The sequence below is a fragment of the Labeo rohita genome, chromosome 16, assembly GCF_022985175.1.
Source record: "Labeo rohita strain BAU-BD-2019 chromosome 16, IGBB_LRoh.1.0, whole genome shotgun sequence".
Lineage (NCBI taxonomy): Eukaryota > Metazoa > Chordata > Actinopteri > Cypriniformes > Cyprinidae > Labeo > Labeo rohita.
In genome coordinates this window covers 22,452,167-22,475,291 of record NC_066884.1, presented here as the reverse complement: position 1 = coordinate 22,475,291, position 23,125 = coordinate 22,452,167, and the positions used below count along the sequence as shown (strand labels likewise).

Genomic DNA, 23,125 nt, shown 5'->3' with positions numbered 1-23,125 from the left:
ACATAGTATGATTTACACACAGAGTTTTGATTAAAAAAGCCTAGTTTTCAGACAATTACTACTGCAAAATATTATATTATGGCTTCAAAACAATTTTAACATCCTGTGCAATCTTGAAAATTAATACTTTTGAACATTGTCATCACATATACAGATTCATATGCATGAGTTTTCAAATGCAGTCAGTTTGCTCAGTAGCGCAAGCAATACGGCATTGCACCACAATGAAGAGCTCCGGTTTGAACCCTGTGAAACTACGTTCAACAAAACAGCTCAAATCCGCATAATAAAGTTAAAATAGCATGGATGCATCACCAAACACATTTTTAAATCACTTTTGCATTTGTTAACACTATTGGTTAGGTTTAGGGTTGGGTTTGGTGTAGGGGATATTTCCAGTACCATAGAGCAATAACCTTTAGCGGCATGCCCCGGATATGTCAATTCTGAACAGCTGCAATACGTATCTTAAGCAGTGTAATAAAAACTTACCACGGTCACGTATTGAACGTGTGTTTTAGCGCCACTCTCTGGACATTTCACTTTGAAACTGCTGCGGAAAAATGCAGTAAGGTGTATGTAATTACGGTGTTGCAGAAATGTATGTAGAGGCACCAATTGCATGGAGCTGTACCATGTAAGGCTTTAAAAACAAATAGTAATATGTTAAAATCGATCCTATAAATAATATAAGAAACCGGCAGCCAGTGTAACTCTCTCAGCCGGGGGCAAAATCATCTTGCATGCCAGATCCAACTCTGGCACGCATCAACTAAAATATATGAGACTGCTTGTCTTCTTGCCCATGCCCTTCCTCTTTCTCTTTCACGTTGTCATCATCATCCATCATCATCATCCTTCTCCTCCTCTTCCTCTTCAAAATTACACATTACTGTATACGGGATATTGATTGAAAAAGACTACATAGCATTCACAGTTACACTTTTACTAGCGGTCTGACAAAAAAAATAAATAAATAAATAAACACATTACAACATCATTGTGAAATAGAAAAGATATATGGACACAAAGGTGAAAATAAAATGTAAAAATGCTGTCGACTGTCAGAATTTGTAACTCTTGTGTTGTCCTCTGTCTATATATGCTTATGCTTATGAAGGTTCATGAGATGTTGAGATGTACTTTTGAGCTATTTCAGAGAACTACTTTGTCAGTGGTTGATCTATATTCTCTTCATTAGTGAAAGTCACAATTCACTTGAACAATTCATGGCAAATTTACAAAAATTCTAATAGAAATGTGTAGAAAATATGCTTGAGAGAGTTCATGACAATTAGATCAAAAATTTTTCATTTACTGTAAAGATATACGATGAGCTAATGACTTGATGTTTTGAGGAGAACTATATAATAAATTTTGAGCAACATGACAATAGGAACTGATAATGTAGGAAACCGCAGACAAATCAGGTGCATAATCAGTTGCATGAACGTACCAAAGCAAATGCAACTTGTTCAAAAAAATGAGAAATAAGTGACTAAATGATGTGCGGTTGAACAAGTAGTTTTGAGAATTTAATTTCTGATCTGAGAAATGCACCAAAGATTTGTGTGTAGTGTTTGCAGTAACAGTTGCAGACATGTTGCAGACATGCTTACGGGTATGTAGAGATCTTTGCTATATTGGTAAGTTAGCTTAAAGGATAAAGCCAAATCTTACTGCATGATATAGTAATTTTATTTCACAACAACAATTTATAACATGATACAGTCATTTTTTGTTATTTTATCTTTGTCATTAATAATAAGAACCTAGATGCAAGTAACAAACTAACGGACAACTACAATAAAACAAAGACACAAATGAAATAAAGAGAGCCCTATGAAATCTGTTTTGTTTTTTCTTAAATTCCATTTTAATTTTTTTAGACTATTTTAATGGCAAAAAAATAAATAATAATAATAATAATAATAATAATAACAATAATAATAATAATAATATCAAAAAGCATGTCAAATTAATTGAAATCATGAAACTTGCAGAATTTAACAGCAATTTATTAAACGTTTAACAAAAATTACGTTTTTAAGGTCATATGAAATACATTTTATTATTTTTCTCAAATTCAGTTTAGTTTGTGAATCTCTGTTTTCCATTAATTTTCTGGATTCTATTTGAATCGTTTCATTACATTTTAATAATCAAAAACATAATTAGTAGAAGTAATTAGAAGTAATTTATTATAGGCTATTTATTATATATATATATATATATATATATATATATATATATATATTATTTTATTATTTTTTTTTTTTTCAGAAATACTGTGTATTTACAATTTTCTGGTAAATAAATTCTGTTATTTATTTATTTTATTTTTTTTTCTGGTAAATATTCCTTAAACATCGTTTTAATATTTTTATTATTAGTATATTATTAGTATATATGGGCCTGGCTGATTAGTACTATCTTTACATTAAGTAATATATATTTCTAACTGTCAAGATAAACCGAACTTTTATTTTGACGGGTTGCTGTAAAGACCTTTAGGGTCTCCATTATCTGACGTTAGTTTTCCGCAAAAGAAACGGTAAAATGCTAATAAAGTGACTCTCAGACATGTTCTAGAGATTATGTTCACGTGTTCATGTACTCATATATTGAGGTGGCAAAGGCTGAAAACACTGCGAGTGTCACGCGTATGTAAACAATACTGCGCGTCTCCGCCATTCACTAACACAGACAAGTAAAAACACGGCTCTTATTAAATAAATACATATAAATGCATTCTTACCGGTAATACCGGTACTAGTAAAATGCGGAATCGTACCGTTTTTAAAAGGAGGGTATCGCGATACATTTAAGTACCTGTATATCGTGCAACACTATCAGCTCCTACATCTAATAAGTGTAAAATGCGAAAGTATGACATTAGCTATCTTGAGCTTGGCCTTACAGTGGCTGGGACAGATGCTAAACCACTGTTCCAGTGTGTCATTTGTGCAGATATGCTGCCAAATAATAGCATGAAGCTATGCAAGCTGAAGTGCCATTTAGAAACGAAACACCCGACACTCAAAAACAAACCATTAGATTATTTCAAATGAAAGTTATCTGGCCTTGAACAGAAGCTAACATCATGCAAAGCCAGTACTTTGCCCTACAGCTTGATGAGACAACTGATGTTGCAGGGCTAGCACAGTTGCTTACCAATGTCAGATATGTAAAAAAATAGTAATATTGAGGAGGACATTCTTTTCTGTCAGTCTCTTCCAGAGCACACAATCAGCGAGGCATTGTTTGAAGTTCTGGATAGATATATACGGGATGCAAGCATGTCATGGGATAAATGTGTTGGGATTTGCATGGACGGGGCCCATTCAATGACTGGGAGGGTTAGCGGATCTTGTCACTCATGTCCATAATTTAGCCAAGTGGACCAACTGTATGATTTCTTGAAGACATTTCTTGTTAATGTGAAGTCCGACCTTGCGCAGTACCTGGATGACCCCCTGTGGTTAGCGCAGTTGTCATACCTTGTAGACATTTTCGACAAGTTGAATTCGCTGAACACACTGATGCAAGGGAAAGATGCCAACATCAAAGTCAGTGCATTTGTTGACAAACTGGATCTTTGGCATGATCGGCAGATTAATAAAAATGTTGTCATGTTTCCCAACTTTGCTGACTGTGTGCAAGAGACAGGGATAAATATCTGTCCTTTGATTAATACAATCGCTCAGAATGTCGTGATGATACATGACAGGAGAGGCGTTAGTTTCAAAAGGTTGAGAACCTCTATCCTAGCGCAATCCGATGCTGAGTTATGCCCTTCCAAACATGAGGGAGAAGGGCACAAGGAACGCAAAACGGGCACAGCCCCCTAGTGTGCTCGCATCCAGCTCAAAGCAGAGTTGGGACGCTATGAATTGTGAACAAATACAATAACGGTTATGAATTATTCCAGCCATGTGTTAAAATTGAAGGTGTTTTGTGTAATATGAGACCAGTTTTATCCATTTAACCCAGTGTATGTGGGAATGGGACACTTTTTAATTTAGGTTCAAATTTATCTTGCAGAATGGCGACCCCTAGAGGACATATTGCCTCCCTTCAATTAGATGTCAGACTTGTGTTTTCTACACACCTGCTTTATGGGTGCAACAGAATCTAATTTTTCAGTGCATAGTGAATTAAAAACATTAACAGCATAGACCTTTTGTCTATGCTAAGATGCAGAGACAAAAGGTCCACTTTCACACACTGCAACGTCACCATAAAAGATGTATTAAACTTTACATGTGGACTAGGTGTTAGCAGATGAAGTCATCTTTTAGCCTGGCAAAATTTACTCGGCTGGCAAGGAAGAGAAACAGTACATAAAATCAAATTATGATCAGATACTATAAAATCCTCAATGATAATGTCCTTGACAACTAAGCCAAGTGACAGAACCAAGTCCAGAGTGTGCCCATGAGTATACGTAGAACTATTCATCATTTGCTAGAAACCAAAAGATTCGATGAGATTTAAAAAAATCTTTTGCTAAGGGGTTAGTCGGACAGCACACATAAATAAACTCTCCCATCACTAATATTTTATCATTTTCAGAACAATGTCTTCAAAGAAAGCAGCCAGTTCTGAGATGCAGTTCTTATTAGCTCTCGGTGGCTGGTAAATAACAGCACAAAGCACAGGTGTTGTTGATTGAATTTCAAAAGCTTGGAGTTCAAAACTGATCAAACTTAAGCAAAGTACAAATAAAATTGTTCTTAAAAATAAACCAGTCCTCCTCCCCTTCCTATTAGTTGAGGAGAATTTAAGACAGTAAAATTATTAGGTACAGCTTCTCCCAGCACATACGTATTACCAGTGTTTGTCCAGGTCTCCGTAATAAAAACAAAGTCTAAGTAACAAGCTCTAATGAACTTGTTTAAAATATGTTTTTCAAAGAGCGCACATTTATGAAAGACAACCTGATCACCAGTCCATTGTCATCCAAAGACCATTTTCGCCCAAATGTGACAGGATTTTCTCCTTACTACCGGCTTTTTGGAACCAACCTGAGGCTCCCTATTTTTATTCTGTTTGACCTCAATCCCAGAGACCAATCCTCATTTCACCAGGGGTATACGGAAAGTTGGAGGAAGCGAACAGAATCAGAATCTGCAAGAGTGGAAAGTGGAAGAGCCAAGGTTTGACAGTAAAATCCATGTAGCAGAGTTACAGCCTGGGTGTAGGGTTCTTGTTAGAAACATGAGTGAAAGAGGGGGCACAAGAAAGCTTAGATTATATTGGGAAGAGGTCTGTGTGGTCCAAAAAATAAGATTGGAGTGCCCATTTATGAGGTGTGTCCTCAAAATGGACAAGGGCGAGTGAGAGTCCTTTATTGTAACATGCATTGTAACATGCTCCTGCCTTGTGAATTCCTGCCTGTAGAGAAAGTAACAACAGTTCAGAGAAAGACAGAAAAAGAAAAGCAGCACAAATCAAATCCTGAGCAGCAAGTCATGGAAGGTAGCTCCAAAGCTGAGAGCGAATAGACAGGATTTCGGGCACATTTCAAATCTAGACAGGGTCACAAACAGCAGCGGTCAGATAACAAAGAATTCTATTCACAAGTGACAAGTCACAAGAGTTGGTTACAAATCATGTTGAGGAAGTGAGAAGGTGTGAAAGTGAGGTAGAAGAGTCTTCAGAAGCAGAGGATGCTTCATGAAGTACCAGCAGTTTCAAGAGCTAAACCAGATGAAGCAGGCACCCCTGAGCAAGATGTAAGTGGTATCCAGAGGCCGTAACCTGCACTACCACAGAGACTATATCCTTTGAAAAAATGAAAGCACAAGCATACATTTACTTACCACACTCTAGGAAAACCAACATTTGAATAAAAGTCCCTATAGTCTTTGATAATACATACATACAATAGACATACAAACGGCAAAAGAATACACACCTATTCGTCCATAAAGATACACATAGCCATGAACATACACAGAGAATAATAAACATATACAGAAAAAATGTACAGATTCAGATTGTTTTGAACTTTTGACATTTATTTGTTGTATAACACTTTACAAGTTACACTTACAGGGCCTGGGCCCATATTCACAAAACATCTTAAGGCTAAAACTATTTTAGCGTTAAAACTAACTTAGCGCAGGGCCCCTCATCACAATAATAATAATAATAATTATATATATATATATGTATATATATATTAAAACGACAATAACATTAACCAGCGACAGCCTATGACGTCGCTTCCAGAGCGACTTGCTGCCGCCGGCGCGTCACTACGGGCATGACCACAGTTTAAAAGGGCACCGGTAGAATACAAACATCTTTTTCCTCATCTTCAGGGACTGTTTTGTTTGAAGCTGAGCCAGTAAGCGTTGTCTTTCTTACCTTATTATGGCAAGCACTAGCAAGGCGTTTAAGAAGGGTGCGGATCCATATCCACGCCTTATTATTTGACACCTGATGACACACAATCTTTGCGTCATGTATTTGGGTGAGGAGCACGCATGTGATGTCCTCGAGTGGCTAATGTTGCGGCTTGTGTCCCTCCTCCACCTGCGGGTGGCTCCAGGAGATGGGACGAGCCGAAGGGAGGTCTGCAAGGTCTGAGGGAGGACTGAGGAGAGTGAGGATTGAGACATCATCTCACCTCCCTCTAAGGTTTTTACTTCTGCCTTCACCTTCCCTGACTAATTCTCCTGTATTTTCCATCTGCACACCTAACTGAGGTTAGGTCGAACCTCCTGCACTCGCACTGCTGTCTCTCTACTGGACCTATGATATTCTTGGTTATGTTCTATGACACACAGAACTGCCTGACTGATGGTCTGGACTTAGTCTTCAGACTAGTCTTCCTTGCAGGGGAGCCATGGTGGGTGAGTATGATCCTTTTTCTCAAGCTATGGATCTTGTAATCAGCTTGTTAGCCGTTAGGCTTGTGTGTAGATTTTGTGTGTTCTTTCTATGTTTCAGGGCTAGGTCCTTTGCATTACCTCCCTGTTGGCCACGGGAACCCTGGTTGCTGCTCAAGATGTCCCATGATTGGTGTTTTTGGAACAGAGTTGCTAGGTGCTACGAGGTAGCCTCCTTAGTCGCTGGGTCCCCGCACTGTAAAAAAAAAAAAAAAAAGACAAAAAAAACACAATTTGTTAAGTCAGCTTAAAATAATTTGTTACCCTGTTGCCTTAAAATTTAAACTTCAGTCAGCTCAAATAAGTTTAGTCAATTTGAAATGTTAAGTTGTACAAAGTGGCAAATTAGATATTTGAGTTGACTTAACACAAAATTTGGTTTGTTAAACTTAAAAGCTGGGTAAGTAACCCAGCTGCCTTAAAATTTTAAGTTAAATCAACTCAAATATCTACGTTTTTAAGATGTAATAATTAATATTTCATGGATTCATGGATTTTTATAGTTGGTAGAAGCTTGAAATTGTGGGCCAAGGGCAAAACAATAAAAGATGATATCCTACAGCAACATGTATTTGAAACAGTTATTTTTGTACTTTTTTTATACATGTAAACTTTAATTCACTGATTCAGTTATTACATTTAGTTGGGCTGAATCCAAGAAGCTTCCGCTGAAGAGGGGCCTACCAGTTATATGAAAATTATATATTTTTTAATAACTAATAATTTTACAATTGCATTCTATAACCAAATTCACACACGTCAATTCACGAGTTCACACTTACATATAATAAACTGAGTAAAGGTTATGCGTATTTGACGTGCTGTCCGGGAGAGGGCTCCGAGCTCCCCAAAGAGGCTATTATCACAGGACAGCAGCCAGTGTGGGGCATTGATAACCCCCCCAACTTACAGAGTTTATGGATAGAGGGTGTGCTGGACCTCGGAAACCCTTGGAAAAGAAGCGTTGCTGTGGTGTCAGGAAGGAGGATGGGGCTTTTGAGGAAGCGGGCGTTGCTGTGGCGGGGGTGAGCGGGAAGCAGAGGTACGGGCTCCTGGGGAGCAGTCACTGCTGCGGCAGTGTGGAAGTAGAGAAGAGGCTCCTGCGGGAGTGAACACTGCTGCGGCAGTGTGGAAGCAGAGAAGAGGCTTCTGCGGGAGCAGACACTGCTGCAGCAGCGAGAAAGTACAGAGAAGGCTCCTGCAGAAGCAACACTACTGCGGCAGGAGCAGATACTGCTGCAGCAGTGGGGGAATATACAGGAAGCTCCTGTAGCATCTGGACCAATCAGACATACATTAATTGTTATATTTAACAAATAGTCTTTAAACCCAACAAGCCAGCTATATGCTGGAGCTCTGGAGACAACCCCCCAAAGCAACTAACACCCCAAAAGCGCTCAGTTGCCAGGACGACAATCTGATAAGAGGTTTTATTGCCCAGAGGAATGCACATTTGCCCATGCTACATTTGCCCATAGGAAAGACACAATGCCTATAAGAAATAGACTCTTTCCTATTCATTCACAGAAAAACCTTTCTTTGACCTTCCTATCACACATAGCCCAGGTCATTGTGTACAGTACTGCTGCACTGTATTTTAATTTTGTCTGTTGTATTTGTATTTGTCTTTCTACTGTTTCTGTATGTGTTATGATAGATGACTAGCCGTATAACCCACATATGCCATGTTTGGTCTCTTTGAATTTGTATTTTGATCATCTAAATGATGGTGTATATTATATGTTGATACCTTTGCAACATGTTAGTGTTTTAAGAAACCTTAGTAGTTTTGCATCAACACCCAATCGAATTACATATGCAAAATACCAGGCTCACAGACAAAGAGTCGTAAACTTTCTCTCCAAAGGTGAAAGTTACCATTGGTTTGTGGACCTCCTGGAGGCACAGCCTCCAGAGAGCTTAAAGGCATCAAACAATTGATTGCCTCTCTCTCTTACTCTCTTCACTTCGCTCTCTTCTGCAAAACCCTCCGATTGCAGCCCGTGTGGAGGAACCCACGGGGGCCAGAGCCAGCACAGGGTGTGCCCGGTGGGCCCAACAGGCCCAACATACAGAGCTGTGGCTCTCGACCACAAAGAGCCAGACAGTTCCACTCAACCCTGGAATTCATCTTCATGACTCATCTCAGAAGATGAGCTAGAACTCTTCAGGACTTCCCTAAGCGCGCTTGGGCCTTGTCTTTCCATTCCCCAAAGATCACAGGACTTCAGCTGAGTCCCTCTCAGCTCTTGATTCTTCTTCACTTTTCACATGGGAAGAAACTCCCAGTCACCATCGAGTCAGAACATCTTTGGAGTTCATCACTCTTCGGACCCAGAAGAACGTGATCACGATTCCAAAAACACCACTGCTCCAACCATCAAGACTTTCGCCCGAGACTGCATTTGGACACTTGTTCAACGACCAAGGCAATGCAAGTATCGTACATTTAACTAAACAAACAGAGGTTTAGTATAAGCTGTAGACAGCACTGATGGTTTTACTCAGGTGGCTAACTGACTCTCTTCATAGTTTCATTTCCTTGTCTCTCTCTAACTGCTTCTCACTGACCCTTCCCCCTTGTATGAGTGGCTTTGTGTTTGTTTGTTTGTTTAGATTAGTTATGTGTTAGTCCTTCGTTAATAAAACTCTTGTGCACAAATTACATGCGTTTTGATTCTGATTCTGCGTTGCAAAATTAATATCCCTTTACGATTCTAATTCGAGCTACATGCTCTAATGCAATGGTACTTTAAGAAAGTTATTTACTGTGGCCAAGGAAATATCATTTCTTAGAGTTGATATAAAAATTATACTGAATGTTCGCTGGGCGAACAGATTAGTTGATGAAAAACTAATTCTGCTACAGTTACTACTGGCAGCTGATATAAATAATTGTAATTAATCATAATTAATTGTAATTATTTATATACATTTCCCTTTGAGCTAAAATTGCGACACTCCTGTGGGAGCAGGCCCTGCTGTGGCAGTGGGAAAAAGGAGGAAAGGCTCCTGCGGGAGCAATCACTGTTACCGCAGTGTGGAAATACAGAGAAGGCTCCTGCGGGAGCGGACACAAACTGCAGATCTTCACCTAAATATTGTCCTGTGTCAATCAATCAATCAGTCAGTGAAGAAAACTTATTCACCAACCACTTGTTTTTTTCCCTGCAGTTACACCAATTATAAACAACTAACAATAATTGCAGTAAAAAGCCAGACATATTTCTGCACTATAAAAATATTAGCATTTTTAAATAATGATGAAATATAAAATATCATAGGTTGGTTGATATTTTACTATTATGTATGTTAAGTTTTCTATTCATAATGTAAGTACATACTGAATATACATATACAAAATATAGTATTTCTGCACATTCATGTACACGTAGACACAAGATAGAAGTGTTTTACATTTATCACATTCAAGTTACTCTATATGGATAATCAATTGATGGTTTTGTGTGAAGTTATGATGCAAAAACACAATTTTAAGATTAAAAATAGTTTAAATGAAGAGTTTCTTTTGCAATTTAAGTGTGATGTTTTACATATTGTGTGTTTATTTTGGGGGTTTTGTGTGCAGAGTGTAAAGAAAAAATACTAAAAGTTGCAGAGTTTCAGAAACTGTATTAAGATTTTATTTACAAATATTTGAAATGTCCTTTTACAAATCTACTGAAAATCAGAGAGAAGGTTGCAATGTCACACCACAATACATTTACAAAAGATCTGGAAAACAGAACCAGTAATGAACTCTTTATTTGGCACAAATGTAATTCATCTGTCACTGGAAGTTTATATAAATTATAAAGGAAATAACAGGGCAATAGTTGTATCACATTCGTTGGAAAAGAAAATGAACAACATAGTTAAGTAATCAGATAATAAACTCCAAAAAAATAAGTCTCATAAATTTGTTCACTTTTATGATCAGAACAGAATATCACTTCCTTATTTCTTTTCCCTAAGTGACATGGTGTTCAGGTCTAAAGGTAAATTAAGTCATGAATGTGGCCTTTGTTTTGTATTACCCACTATATCACAGTTTTATCTTCTTTTATTTGCCCAGTTCAGAAAAAAAAAAATGAGATCTTATGTCTAATGATTTCTGAGAGGTTGTATGTGATTAATAGTAGCTAAACACAACAACACCCTTTTGATGAAACTCATTTGCAATAGAAAACAAAATGAATGGTTACCCTAAAATACTGTAAACATTTAGAGAAAAGTGCATGGACTGTTCAGATATTACAGATCATATTTTATACATCAGCAGGACCAGTTGAAATCTGTGGATGTTTATCACAGTTTTTGCCATGATTTCAGGAGAAAATCTACAAAATGGGTTTAATAATGCTCCATGTGTATTAAACAGAGCTAAGTGCAACTGACAGCATAATCAAACTAGCCAAAATATGGAATAAATAAACATGGACAGAGTGTTTAATCTGCTTTCTACTGACTCTGTCCCATGTGGACCTGCACATAAACATCTTTTTATTACCAGATCTGTAAATATGCATATAAAGTACACAAATAGCACATAAATGTGCAATATGCAGGAAGACTCAATGTGGTAGATTTCAGTGTCTTAATTTAGTCACCTGTGCGCAGGAGAAGGGTTTGATACCTGAATGGAGGAGTTACACAATATAGAATAAACCAACCAAATTATTTTTTTTTATTGTTTTATTGCAAAGCTACAGAACAGAATAAATAGCACTTATTTTGTGATGCAAACAAAACACACATATGATGCTTTACAATGGGATAAACTCGACTTAAATATTATGAAACTGCTCACCTGAGGAGGAGTAGGAGCCCTTGGCCTGTTTGAAACTCCATGTCTTACATTTTCATAGAGATTCACATACAGACTAGATTCACTCATATTCCCTGAATTTGATCCCTCTCCATTAGTCCTCTGGAAATCATTTATTTCTTCATAATCCTACAAAGAGTAATTTGTTTTTGTTAAATTACAAAGTCATCAAATGATGATCAGTTGAAAGTGATTAAATGGTGAAACAAAAAAGTCTTTTATTGTCTGTGGCAATGGCTATAAATATCATAATGACTGGATATCTGTCAATATCCATAGCTCAAATTTAATCTTTAAACTTCAAAGCATGTCTTTGTGCAGTAATATGTGAAAGATTAAAGTCCATTTGAACTGACTGTAAAAATAAACTCATGTCACCTGCCATAAAAGCCATAAACTCTTTAATTACCTCTATGAGATAAAAGATCAAGAGTCAGAAGAGACTGAAAAACTAAATCTCAGTTGAAACCACTAAAAAACACCTTTACTCTCAAATGTGTCATTTGACATCAGATTTACAGTTTTAGATCAGTTATCCAGAGAAACAAAATGTAACAAAAAAACGGAAAGTCACTCACAGTCTCCTGTCTTTTTTGTGCTGCTGGTTAAAGAAAGAAACACTCAGTCAGTTCTAAAATCTATTATGGGATGGTCATGATCATAATAGGTCTTGTTCAATCAGATCAAATTTAAGTCATTATGAATAAATAGTAAACATACCTTCACTTGCTGGTCTCTTTTGTTGTAGGTTTAGTTTTGGGCTGTGGTGTAAAGACAGACATTGTGTTACAACTAGATGGGGTTTTTTTTTTCTGTCTCATGAATAGGCAGTCATACTTTTCCACTAAGATCATGGTCATTTTGTTATTACTGTATGTATGAAATATCACAAAAATATTTTACACTTTCCAAGGGAAAGTCACCATAACTTGACACATGTATGAAAAAGATTTTCATCATTCAGGACTTCAAAGGTCACATGGATGTATGACCTAAATATTTGGAACATCATAAAAGGACTTCAAAAACTCACATTGATTGTTGTTAAATCTGTGAGGTTTCAAAAACTCACATTTTAGTTATTGTTAAATAGACAATCAAGCCACAAATGCCTGCAACTGCCACTAAAACCCCAATGACAATCCCAGCTATCGCTCCTGCTGTCAGCCCTCCTCCACCTCCTCTCCTCCACCTCCACCTCCACCAACTATAACAAAGATACAGGAAACAACAATATAATACAGTAAATTATTATAGTAAATTTAAGGTGATAGCATTAGTAATCAAAAGTTGAGAACTCATTTCAGGTTGGTTTTAACTATTCTTACCTTTAACTAGTAAAGCATGTTTTTGTGTGGCGCTTTTCTTTGTGACACTATTCAAAGCTGTGCATTCATAATCTCCACTGTGTGTGAAGTCAGTCTGATCTATGATGAATGTGTCTGTGGTCACACCAGTGTCTGATCCATTAAACTTCCAGCTGAATGAGGCAGAAGGTTGAGAATTTGCAGAGCAAGAGAGCGACACACGAACCCCTAAATCCACCACATCCTCACCCTTAATAGAAACATCATCTGGTCCATCTAGAACACAGACAAGAGACTCACTGTTAGAGGAACAAACTGAGCACTGAAGAATGTCTGTATTTCATCAGATTTGAGCTCAAATCATCTTGATGTTTGAATGTTTAACACTCACAGTTGATGATCAGACTGAGTTTTACCGTCTCAGAGCTGACAGGGTTTGTATATGTACACTGATATTCTCCACTGTCTGATCTCTGCACTGGACTGATGGACACTGATCTGTTATCAGATGAGAAGATGATGCTGTTGCTAGGAGACAGAGGACTGTTATCTTTCATCCACTGCACAGAGGTGATGTTGCCAGTTCCCTCAGAGGTGATGTTAGCAGATGATTCTCCCTCTATTAATGATTCTTCTGGACCATCAAGTCTGACATTAGATATATTTTCTGTGTGAGTGAGAGGCAAAACAAAGACACTGAATCTAAAAACTATTTTTTCACATTTAGTGAGTACTAAATTTATTTCTGTTTATAAAAACAGCAAAAATTAGTTATGTTACATTAAAAAATAACTAATATAATACTTATTTAGCAACTTGTCAACTAAGTTTATAAAAACACAGCAGCTTTAAAATTCACATTTGAGGTCTGTCTACACCGTCTGGAGAGGCAGGTGGTACAGAACGCCCAACAATGAACAATATTTTATGTTTAAATATGTGTGCCTCAGAGCAATATGTTTATTTCAGTGTCTATTTAAGTTGTCATCATTTGTAACATGTATAATTTATTTCAATGGATTTTGATTAATAGAAGCCTAAAATCTGGGTCTGAGACAAGAGTAAAACAACAACAACAACAACCAAAAAAAAAAACTGAGGTCTAGAAGAAATTTGAAAGTAAATGATGAAGGTAGAAAGTTTCAATGTTATTTCCATGTAATAACATTTAAAAAGTTTAAATATGTAGGCTATAGTTTTAATAAAATTCCACCTTTGGGACATGAGAATGTCAGATCTGGTTTACTAGAAAAAAAAACACACAGTTCATGTGAATAACAGCAGACATGTGCCTATCGTTACCTAAATCCTTATTATTATTACTTTTACTATCATTATTTTTATTACATTCTCATTAGTACTACTGCTTGCCACTTTAACTGTTATAATGCCATTTTTACACACACGTTTAGTTACAGCATATTAAATTGCTTTTTTTCTCTCTCTCCCCTTCACAAATGTTTTTAATTTATTTCGGACAATAACCTATTAGGCCTATATAGCCTATGGTAAATATACTAAAGGGTTTTGTTTTATTTTGTTTTGTTTTTTCTTTTGCAACACTCACCGAAAACTTGTAGTGAAGTTTCTCCTGTAAGCTTATGTGAAGTACTAGGTATTACAGTCAGTCTGTATATTCCAGAATCAACCAGTCTCAGGTTCTGGAGCTCCAGAGCAAAAGTTTTGTTGTCAAAATGGACTCTGTCTCTGTATGCCGAGGATATTATAGTTGAATCAGGCAGTGCTGTCACTACAGTAGTTGTTCCAAAATTCCACTGAACTACATCAACTGATGTGGAGGGTGGGTTATCAGGGGCAAACACCACACTTTCTCCTACTGCTCCATTAGCTGGACCAGAAAACTGCAGATCTTCACTTAAATATTGGCCTATGTCAAAGAAAGAAAGAAAGACAAAAAGAGAAATACTTTTTTGGAACAAATATTTAACTTTGTAGTAAAATAGTTTTGTAGCTTAAGTTCTAGTTGGCAGACACACATTTTTCTGTAATTACATAATTAAAATAGGCCCAGCTAACTAGTTCTTTACAGAAACTAACCACCACATCAAAACACCCTAAACAACGTTTTTGAATTTCTAAAAAGACTCACCAAAACACGACAACATCCACAGGGTCCAGTACAAACCATGAGAATCCATGATCGAGCTCTCATCTGTCAGGAGCTGATGCTCAAATCATCCGAACTATTTACATCAGTTTTCAGTTAATGATAAACGACTGTTATAGAATGCAGAGAGTTCACTGCGCCACCTAGCACTGGATATTAACACGAGTCAAGACCTACGGTCAAGACTTACGTTTGATCATGTCAAATAATAAAATATTACTGACTCGATGAAAATATAAAATTATACTTAATCAGTTATAGTTTTACTAGCCTATGTTTTTCCATACATCTTTTATTATTTATTTTTCTTCCTTTATTTCACTACTGTAAACCCTTGATCTTGTGAAAATCTAACGGGTGGGCATCAACATCAAAGTTAACAACTTAAAATGTCAAACTTTCAAATGTAAATATAAAGATTCTTTAGATGTAATGCTATTTTTGAAATGTTAAAACACAAACATTTTGTGGTATCAATGAATTTTAATATTTTTTTTTTCTTGTTGATTAGAGTCATTAAATGTGAATTATTAGAAATGGAAACTGAACATCACAAGTGAGTCACAAGCAGAAACCATCATATAAATGCACCACCATTTTCTCAGCATTTCTGCTTTTTCTGCTTCTGTTTTAAAACAACTTCATCTACAAGTTGTCAGGGTAGTAGACAGCTGTTTTAACTTCCCTTTATGTGACTGAACTTTGAACAGTTTTTATAAGTTGATCTGGTGCTGTGTCGTTGCTCTATAAATGAAAGCTTATGATGGATTTACATAATGTGTTTATTCCTTTACTGTTGTTTTGCACCTCTGTGTTAGGTTAGTGAATATTTACTGATTATTCACATTTTAAAAACTGAACTAATGTCATATGCTGCAGTTTTTTTATTGAAAATATTCAAAAGAGAAATTCTGCAGCAAGTTTTATGCATATTTTTTGTGTCTTGACTGCAAATGCAGTATAAAGTTAAAAGCTACATAATCAAAACCTTTGTGAAATGATTATAGTGCTAAAAGAACAGCTGTCGTACAGTATTTATATTATCTCTTGTAACATTTACAGACCATCTTTACAAATATTGCTGTTTTAATCTTACATTTGTTTTATTATATTAGACATTTTATGTATTTAAGGAAATATGGAATATATATATATATATATATATATATGTGTGTGTGTGTGTGTGTGTGTGTGCTTTACTTTTACTTTTATAAAGCACTTTGTGTAATTCTGTCTTGAGAAATTTCCTGTACAAACTAATAAATCAAACTTGCTTGAAATTAGCATTACAATTAGACCCTTTTACAATCCTTGAATATATATATATATATATATATATGTGTGTGTCTCTGTGTGTGTGTGTGTGTGTGTGTGTATCTTTTTTTTTCAGTACTGCAAGGACAGAAAGTTGTCACTGATCTTAAGGTTACTGGGTACCATGGTCATGATGTCTCACTTCTGTGCCAATATATGCATGGAAACACAGAAGACAAAATAACACAAGTGCAGTGGATGTGGCAGAATGAGTCCAGTGAATATACAATCATGGTCTTTAGTGAGATGAATGGCCTTTTTCTGCATGACACATTCCTGAAAGACAGAGTCAGCTTCAGTAAGAGCTCTCCTCTAATCGATGAGGCCTCCATCATCATCACAGATGTGAAGATAAGTGATCAGGGAGTTTACAGCTGTGACTACACAACCTTCCCTAGTGGCAGTCATAAAGGACAAACCATTCTTACAGTGTTAGAAGGTACGTAAGTATGGTGTCATTCTTGTTAGTATCACAAATGGTGTAGTGTGAGTCACCAAAGTTTAATACTTTGAGTTAATGGTGTAGAATAAATTCCTAACCATAAGTAATAGTGATGCTTGACTTCAAATGCACCACAAAAAAGTGAATGAAAGCTCAAAATAAGCATGAAAGATAGAACGTGTGCATTACAATCATGAATGATGTTTTACCACCAAATTTCCTACTGATTTCGTAAATTGCTGCATTATTAGCTTCTCTTGATGATTTGTTCACAGGCAGTCCTCCTGTTCTGTCCACCGTTGAGGCTGTAGGGATTGTGTCTGCTGTAGTGTTCATTGCTGTAATTACAGCTGCTGTGGGGTATTTATTCCTGCGCAACAGACGGTATGTGACTACAAAACATTTAGCATTTAGCAAACACATCAAAATATGTTACACAAGGATCTGAAATGATCAAATCCATTTTCAAAGGTTCTCTAATTTTTCATAAGATTAATCAATATCCATTTTTATTCAGTTTTTGATTCATATGATTAATCAAACACATCTGCATTTGTACATATACTACAGGTGAAACCAAGATAATGTGCCAGCATTATTTTTTGTATACAAAACACAACATATGCCATTGTCATCATTGTCTTTATCTGCACTGGAACTAATAAAAAGGACATACTGATAGTAAATACAGAATCAGCTGTAACTAATGGATTTATTTTTAGGATAAGTATATCACAAGACATTAAAACCCCTTTAACATGTCTCTTTTTACGTTTTGCTACACATGGTAGGCGAGCCAGCAGCACTATCCTTTATTGTAAGTATAAACTTCATGCATGGGCTGTTGAAAATCTCATTTTTAAAGGAAATAATCAGTGTGAATCTGAACATGTTGCAGATTCTTGTATGATAAATTACTTTTATGTTTCTCATTTGTAAATTTCTTTACATGAATGAATTAATATTATATAAATCTGACTTTATGATCTGTAAAGACCAATTGCAAAATTGAGAGTCATGGGGACAGACTTTCAGATGGGGGTCGTAGAGTGGGGCTCTTTACTTTCCTCTTTGCTCTTGCACTTTTATTAAGTCACACCTTTAGACCTTTGACTCCATTCCTCTTCTATGAATCCATGTATCGTGCTGCTATTTGACAAGTGTTTTACCTCTTTACTAGACACAACTCAGAGCCCCAGTGACCTACAACAGGTGAATAAACAAGTCATATGATATTTCACAAGTGTCAAACAGACCATGAGCTTCAGTAAATAACTCAACTTCTCTTTTCCTGTATTAGGATGTCACATATTCTGATGTCACAATACGAAGACCTGGCAAAGCTAACAGAAGCACCTCATCATCCGGGGAGATTGAATACGCTGCAGTTTCCTTCAGTGGTCGGTCAGAATCAGCATTACTGCAAGCCAATCAGTTAGATTTGGCGTTTCACTTAGCAGAGCTGGAAACTGTGTACGCACAGGTGAAAAAAGACTGATTTTGAGTACAAATGTCACATCCACTATAGGTTTCTATTAATGAATTAGGTGTTTAGAACAGTAGAGACAATAAAGGGAAGATGATAACTATAAAGTTTTAGTAATGGTTCAATAGGGAAGTCCACACTACAGCTATGATAATGACAGTGGAACTGCCGAAATGGCCCAAAAACTGACACTGACAGTTTAAAAAGCATGTGTGCTCTCTTTTTAGAGGTAACGCCTGTGTGTGGTCTATGCAAGAAGTCACACATCAGTACTTCTTAAAATGAAAGAAATAAACCGATAATATATTTGGATTTCAATACTCTGTGTTCATGCTGGCAGTTTTGGGGATTGACAACCGCATTTACTTACAGGTGTGAGTCTCGAAATGTCCCGTTCACACAGTAATTTATAGCTTTTCGAATACTGTCTGTACAAACCTGCAACAGGAGTCAAGCTTGTATACCTTACGAGTAACCATAGCAACAGAGACCAAAGCAATATTAAAGATGGCAACATCCGTAAAACTTAAAGTATTACCACTTTCTGACACGACAAGTGTCCAATCGAGCTGAGGGTTCATCCATCAAATCATCATTAACCGACAGCAGCTTTTAAATTTGCACTTAACCGTATTAAGGACTCAAATGCGGTATTGACAACCGCATTCTGCTGCTGTGTGAACGAGGCCACTGTGAACAATTATTGTCAGTTTATTTTCATCTCTTAGTGGGCTTTGATTTAGATTTGAATAACAAAATTGTCTGCAGAAAAACACAATCGAGTCTGCAGTTTTGGGGAAAGTTACTTTTAAAAGTAATGCGTTGCAATATTGAGTTACTCCTTAAAAAAGTAACTAATTATGTTACTTAGTTACTGTTTATGGAAAGTAATGCATTACTTTACTTTTGTGTTACTTTTTAAATCTGGGTAGGGCTTTCTTGTTTGTTTTTAATATAAAAAGTTATATTTTTGGCAAATGTAAAAGCCTTTTCACACCAAAAGCCTCAGGTTTTGAGAAAAGTATATTCATGTCTGTACACTGCAGAAGAAAGAAAATGTAAACTCTTCAGCAATCAAAAATGGAAAACAAATGTTAGATTATCTTAAGTAATTTTTGCTTATTAGTATGGTTGAATTGGATCATCGAAGGTCGGCAGCAAATACATTGGTTAATAAAATGGGATTAAATGCATAAAGGATATCTGTATTTAACATATTTAATTATTCTAGGTTTTTGTCATATTCTAAGTTGAATTTCACAGTTTTTATTCATTTTGATGAATACTGAATCTGTTTTTTGTGAGTGAGATGAATTAATGCATGTTCACATTTATTCTAGAACTAACATCTTACTCCCGATTTCTCTCAACATGGAGACAGGAGAACTTTTAATCAATAAATGGGAGGAAAAGTAACTGGCGTTACTTTTTTGACAAAAGTAACTCAGATATTGTTGTCAATTAAAAAGTAATGCGTTACTTTACTTGGAAAAAGTAATAATATTACGTAACTTGTGTTACCATTAATGCGTTACCCCCCAACACTGCCAGTCTGTACACAGCATAAGGGTTCACAAAAAAATAAAAATAAAAAATAAATAAATGCATGTTGTTAGAGACAAAATAATATATATTATTTTTATTCCAAAGAATTTTCTTTGTCTATAGTTTTAACATTACATGATCCAACTAGTTGGAAAAGCCCCTCAACTCCTAAAACTGACCCGCTGATACATTCATTTAAAATATCCTCTGCACCTCAAGATGTAATCTAATTTTAATGTAAATAACCATCATTTTATATGCAAAACACATTTGTATAGAAATTTTTTTTAAAGTAATAACAAAAAAAGAGGTTCGCTGTTGTTTTAGAACATCTCTGAGTCTTCTATTTCCTTCTTTCTTCCATTAGTCATATGTGTGTGAAATTTTTTTAAGCTGAACCACAACACCAGATGTCTGGACTTTCTGTTTCTAAAAACTCTGATCTGTGGTGAATGCAAACAAGCATATGTGTGCAAATTAGGGTTGAGGTATAAAGTTATGACTTCCAGCACTGTTTACGGACTCACAAGTTCTTGCAGACAAATCAAAGTCCACATTTTAATGAACACACAGCTCCTCATTTCCAACAACAAACATATTCAGTCAGAGTTGATCACCTCGGTTTGAATAAAGTATCTCTATTTTTAATTTCCAATTCAGACAACACAACCCCAGAATTAAATTACACAGACAGTGAATTTAAAAATAAGTATAGTACAGAAAAGTAAGAATATTTGTTTAGAATATCTTTTTAATTAACAAGTTTGTGTGTTTCATAGCGTCATTGTCCTCCATTAACGCGTGTGCTCTCATTCTGTCACGGTCTGGCTCAGTCTTTAATGGTAAAAGTTAGCGTCTCTGTGCTCCTTCTTATGTGTGACCTCTATCGTAACATAGAGACAGAGTTCAGTCATGAAGGGAAGGCGAGCTTCTGATTGCAAGTAGACGTCTGTTTGCGGCCTGAAGACCAGAATTATGGGGAAGTTTAATATCTCTGTCGTGTAGCATTTCTAAATCTTCAATTTGACAGTCTTTACCATCGCATTTTCAAGGTTGCTTCAGACACGGCCAATTTTATAGTACATTGTTTAGTAGTACAAAAGAATCATTGATATGACACATGGCTATCCAAAAGAAAAGGATAATTCTCCCATACCAAATAAAAGATGGAAAGCACATTTGTCTGTGATTTAGAACAAGAGGGCAAATATTGCAAAAACTTCACAATTCGATCTCCCCCTTTCGTCAGTCTCTCTGTTCTCATTTCTGCTCTCCCATTAGGTCTGTGTTGTTGCTAGACTGAGGTGGCGGTAAAGTGCAGCCTTTTGCTGGCGGGGAGTGGCCTATCCGGCATGGGCTCGGCCCGCCGCCGCCTTCGCTGTCTGTATTGGAGGATGAGTGTGGAGGGGGCGGGGCCAGACGAGGCAGAGGGGCCGAGGAGGGAGGGATACGTGTGCAAGAGGTTGTGCGGAGACTCTGGATACGCCGGCATTCCTGGCAAATGCGCACGTGAGTGCAGCCCCGTGGCAGAGGCACTGTCACTGCGGGTGGTCCCAGGGCCACTGTAGGGGTGCTGTTGGCACCTAATGGGTCCTCTAGGAGTCGCTGGGGGCCGGGGCCCATGTCAGAAGGGCCTCCCACAGGCCCTGAACTTCCAGTCAGGGGTCCGGTACCGCTGTAGAGCTTTCCGTTGCTAAGGCGCATCTCTCGGACAAGGCGCAGGGGACGCGGGGCCCCTAAAGTGATGCGGGTGGGGTGTCGAAGGGCCAGAGAGCTGGACAGGGGTCGGCGGCGACGAAGACGAGAACTTTTCTTGCAGGAAACGGCGTTACGGAATTCTGTCAACATCTCCTGACAGACAGACACCTGAACATTTAGAAAAACATATTAAATGCCTGAACAAAGAAAGACTAGAATATATCACAGAAGTAGGGATGTGCCCGAATCTGAATCCTGTGTTCGGAAAGGAAATGAATGTACCACGGAACCCCTAAAGGTGATAAATATGAGATGGGAGGACAAAATATATTTCAGTGCTTACACTCGCAATTATATCGTTGGGTAATTATACTGTATATAAACTGCAGTCATCAGGGAGCCGTTATTAATATGCTGACATTGAAATCACTTGCTTTTTACGATTTGTGATCACACATACTCTGTGTATGGAGCGGCAGTACTTACAGTACAGTACAGCGGCAGTACTTACAGTACAGTACTTACCACACATTTTACAAGATCAGATGTTTGTCAGTGGTGGTCAGGATGTACAAATCATTCACCCTCATCCTTTCAGTTTTCTCTCCTTACTCTGTTTATGTGGAAAGTGAAATTTTATGTACTGTAATGTACTGCAAGCGGCTAACCGTGTCCCTTTAGTGGCTCCGTAGAACACATTATTCATTTTCTGTGCCTTTCCAAATACTATTTTTACTTTTTTTTTTTTTTAGATTTGGGCACATACCATTAGTTTATTTTCTTACCTCATGATAATGCTAATTATTCCAAACCTTTGTATATACAGTTGAGGTCAAAAATTTACACCTTGCAGAATCTGCAAAATATTTATTATTTTAACAAAATAAGAGGGATCATATAAAATGCATGCTATTTTTTATAGTACTGACCAGAATAAGGTAATAAGATATGTTTACATATAGTCCACAAGAGAAAATAGTTAAAAATGACCCCGCTCAAAAGTTTACATCCCCTTAATTCTTAATACTGTGTTGTTACCTGAATGATCCACAGTTGTGTTTTTTGTTTAGTGATAGTTGTTCATGAGTCACTTGTTTGTCCTGAACAGTTAAAATGACTGCTGTTCTTCAGAGAAATCCTTCAGATCCCTCAAATTCTTTGGTTTTTCAGCATTTTTGTGTATTTGAACCCTTTCCAACAATGACTGTTTGATTTTGAGATCCATCTTTTCACACTAAGGACCACTGAGAAACTCATATGCAACTATTACAGAAGGTTCAAATGCTCACTGATGCTTCAGAAGGAAACATGACGCATTGAGAGCCAGGGGTGTACACTTTTGAACAGAATGAAGATGTACATTTTTCTTATTTTGTCTAAATATCTTTTTTTTTTTCATTTAGTACTGCCATTCAGAAGCTACAGAAGATACCCCCTACCCTGCCTCTTAATGCATCGTTTTTCCTTCTGAAGCATCA

General features: G+C 36.8%; 2 protein-coding genes across 3 annotated transcripts in view; one reads left to right on the top strand and one right to left on the bottom strand.

The window, feature by feature from the left end:
• Positions 1-20,357, top strand: part of LOC127178213 (nectin-1-like) — a 38,513-nt gene extending 18,156 nt beyond the window's left edge. Inside the window, exons 2-6 of the mRNA XM_051130935.1 lie at positions 16,553-16,915; positions 17,194-17,302; positions 17,710-17,735; positions 18,099-18,130; positions 18,219-20,357. Of these exons, the coding sequence (XP_050986892.1) occupies positions 16,633-16,915; positions 17,194-17,302; positions 17,710-17,735; positions 18,099-18,130; positions 18,219-18,416 (648 nt within the window). The 5' untranslated portion in view covers positions 16,553-16,632 and the 3' untranslated portion in view covers positions 18,417-20,357. The remainder of the gene's footprint in view (positions 1-16,552; positions 16,916-17,193; positions 17,303-17,709; positions 17,736-18,098; positions 18,131-18,218) is intronic.
• Positions 20,358-20,493: 136 nt separating this feature from the next.
• Positions 20,494-23,125, bottom strand: part of grik5 (glutamate receptor, ionotropic, kainate 5) — an 87,624-nt gene continuing 84,992 nt past the window's right edge. For both annotated transcript variants that reach the window (XM_051130931.1, XM_051130930.1), the window contains exon 22: positions 20,494-21,815. In XM_051130931.1, the coding sequence (XP_050986888.1) occupies positions 21,210-21,815 (606 nt within the window). In that variant the 3' untranslated portion in view covers positions 20,494-21,209. The remainder of the gene's footprint in view (positions 21,816-23,125) is intronic.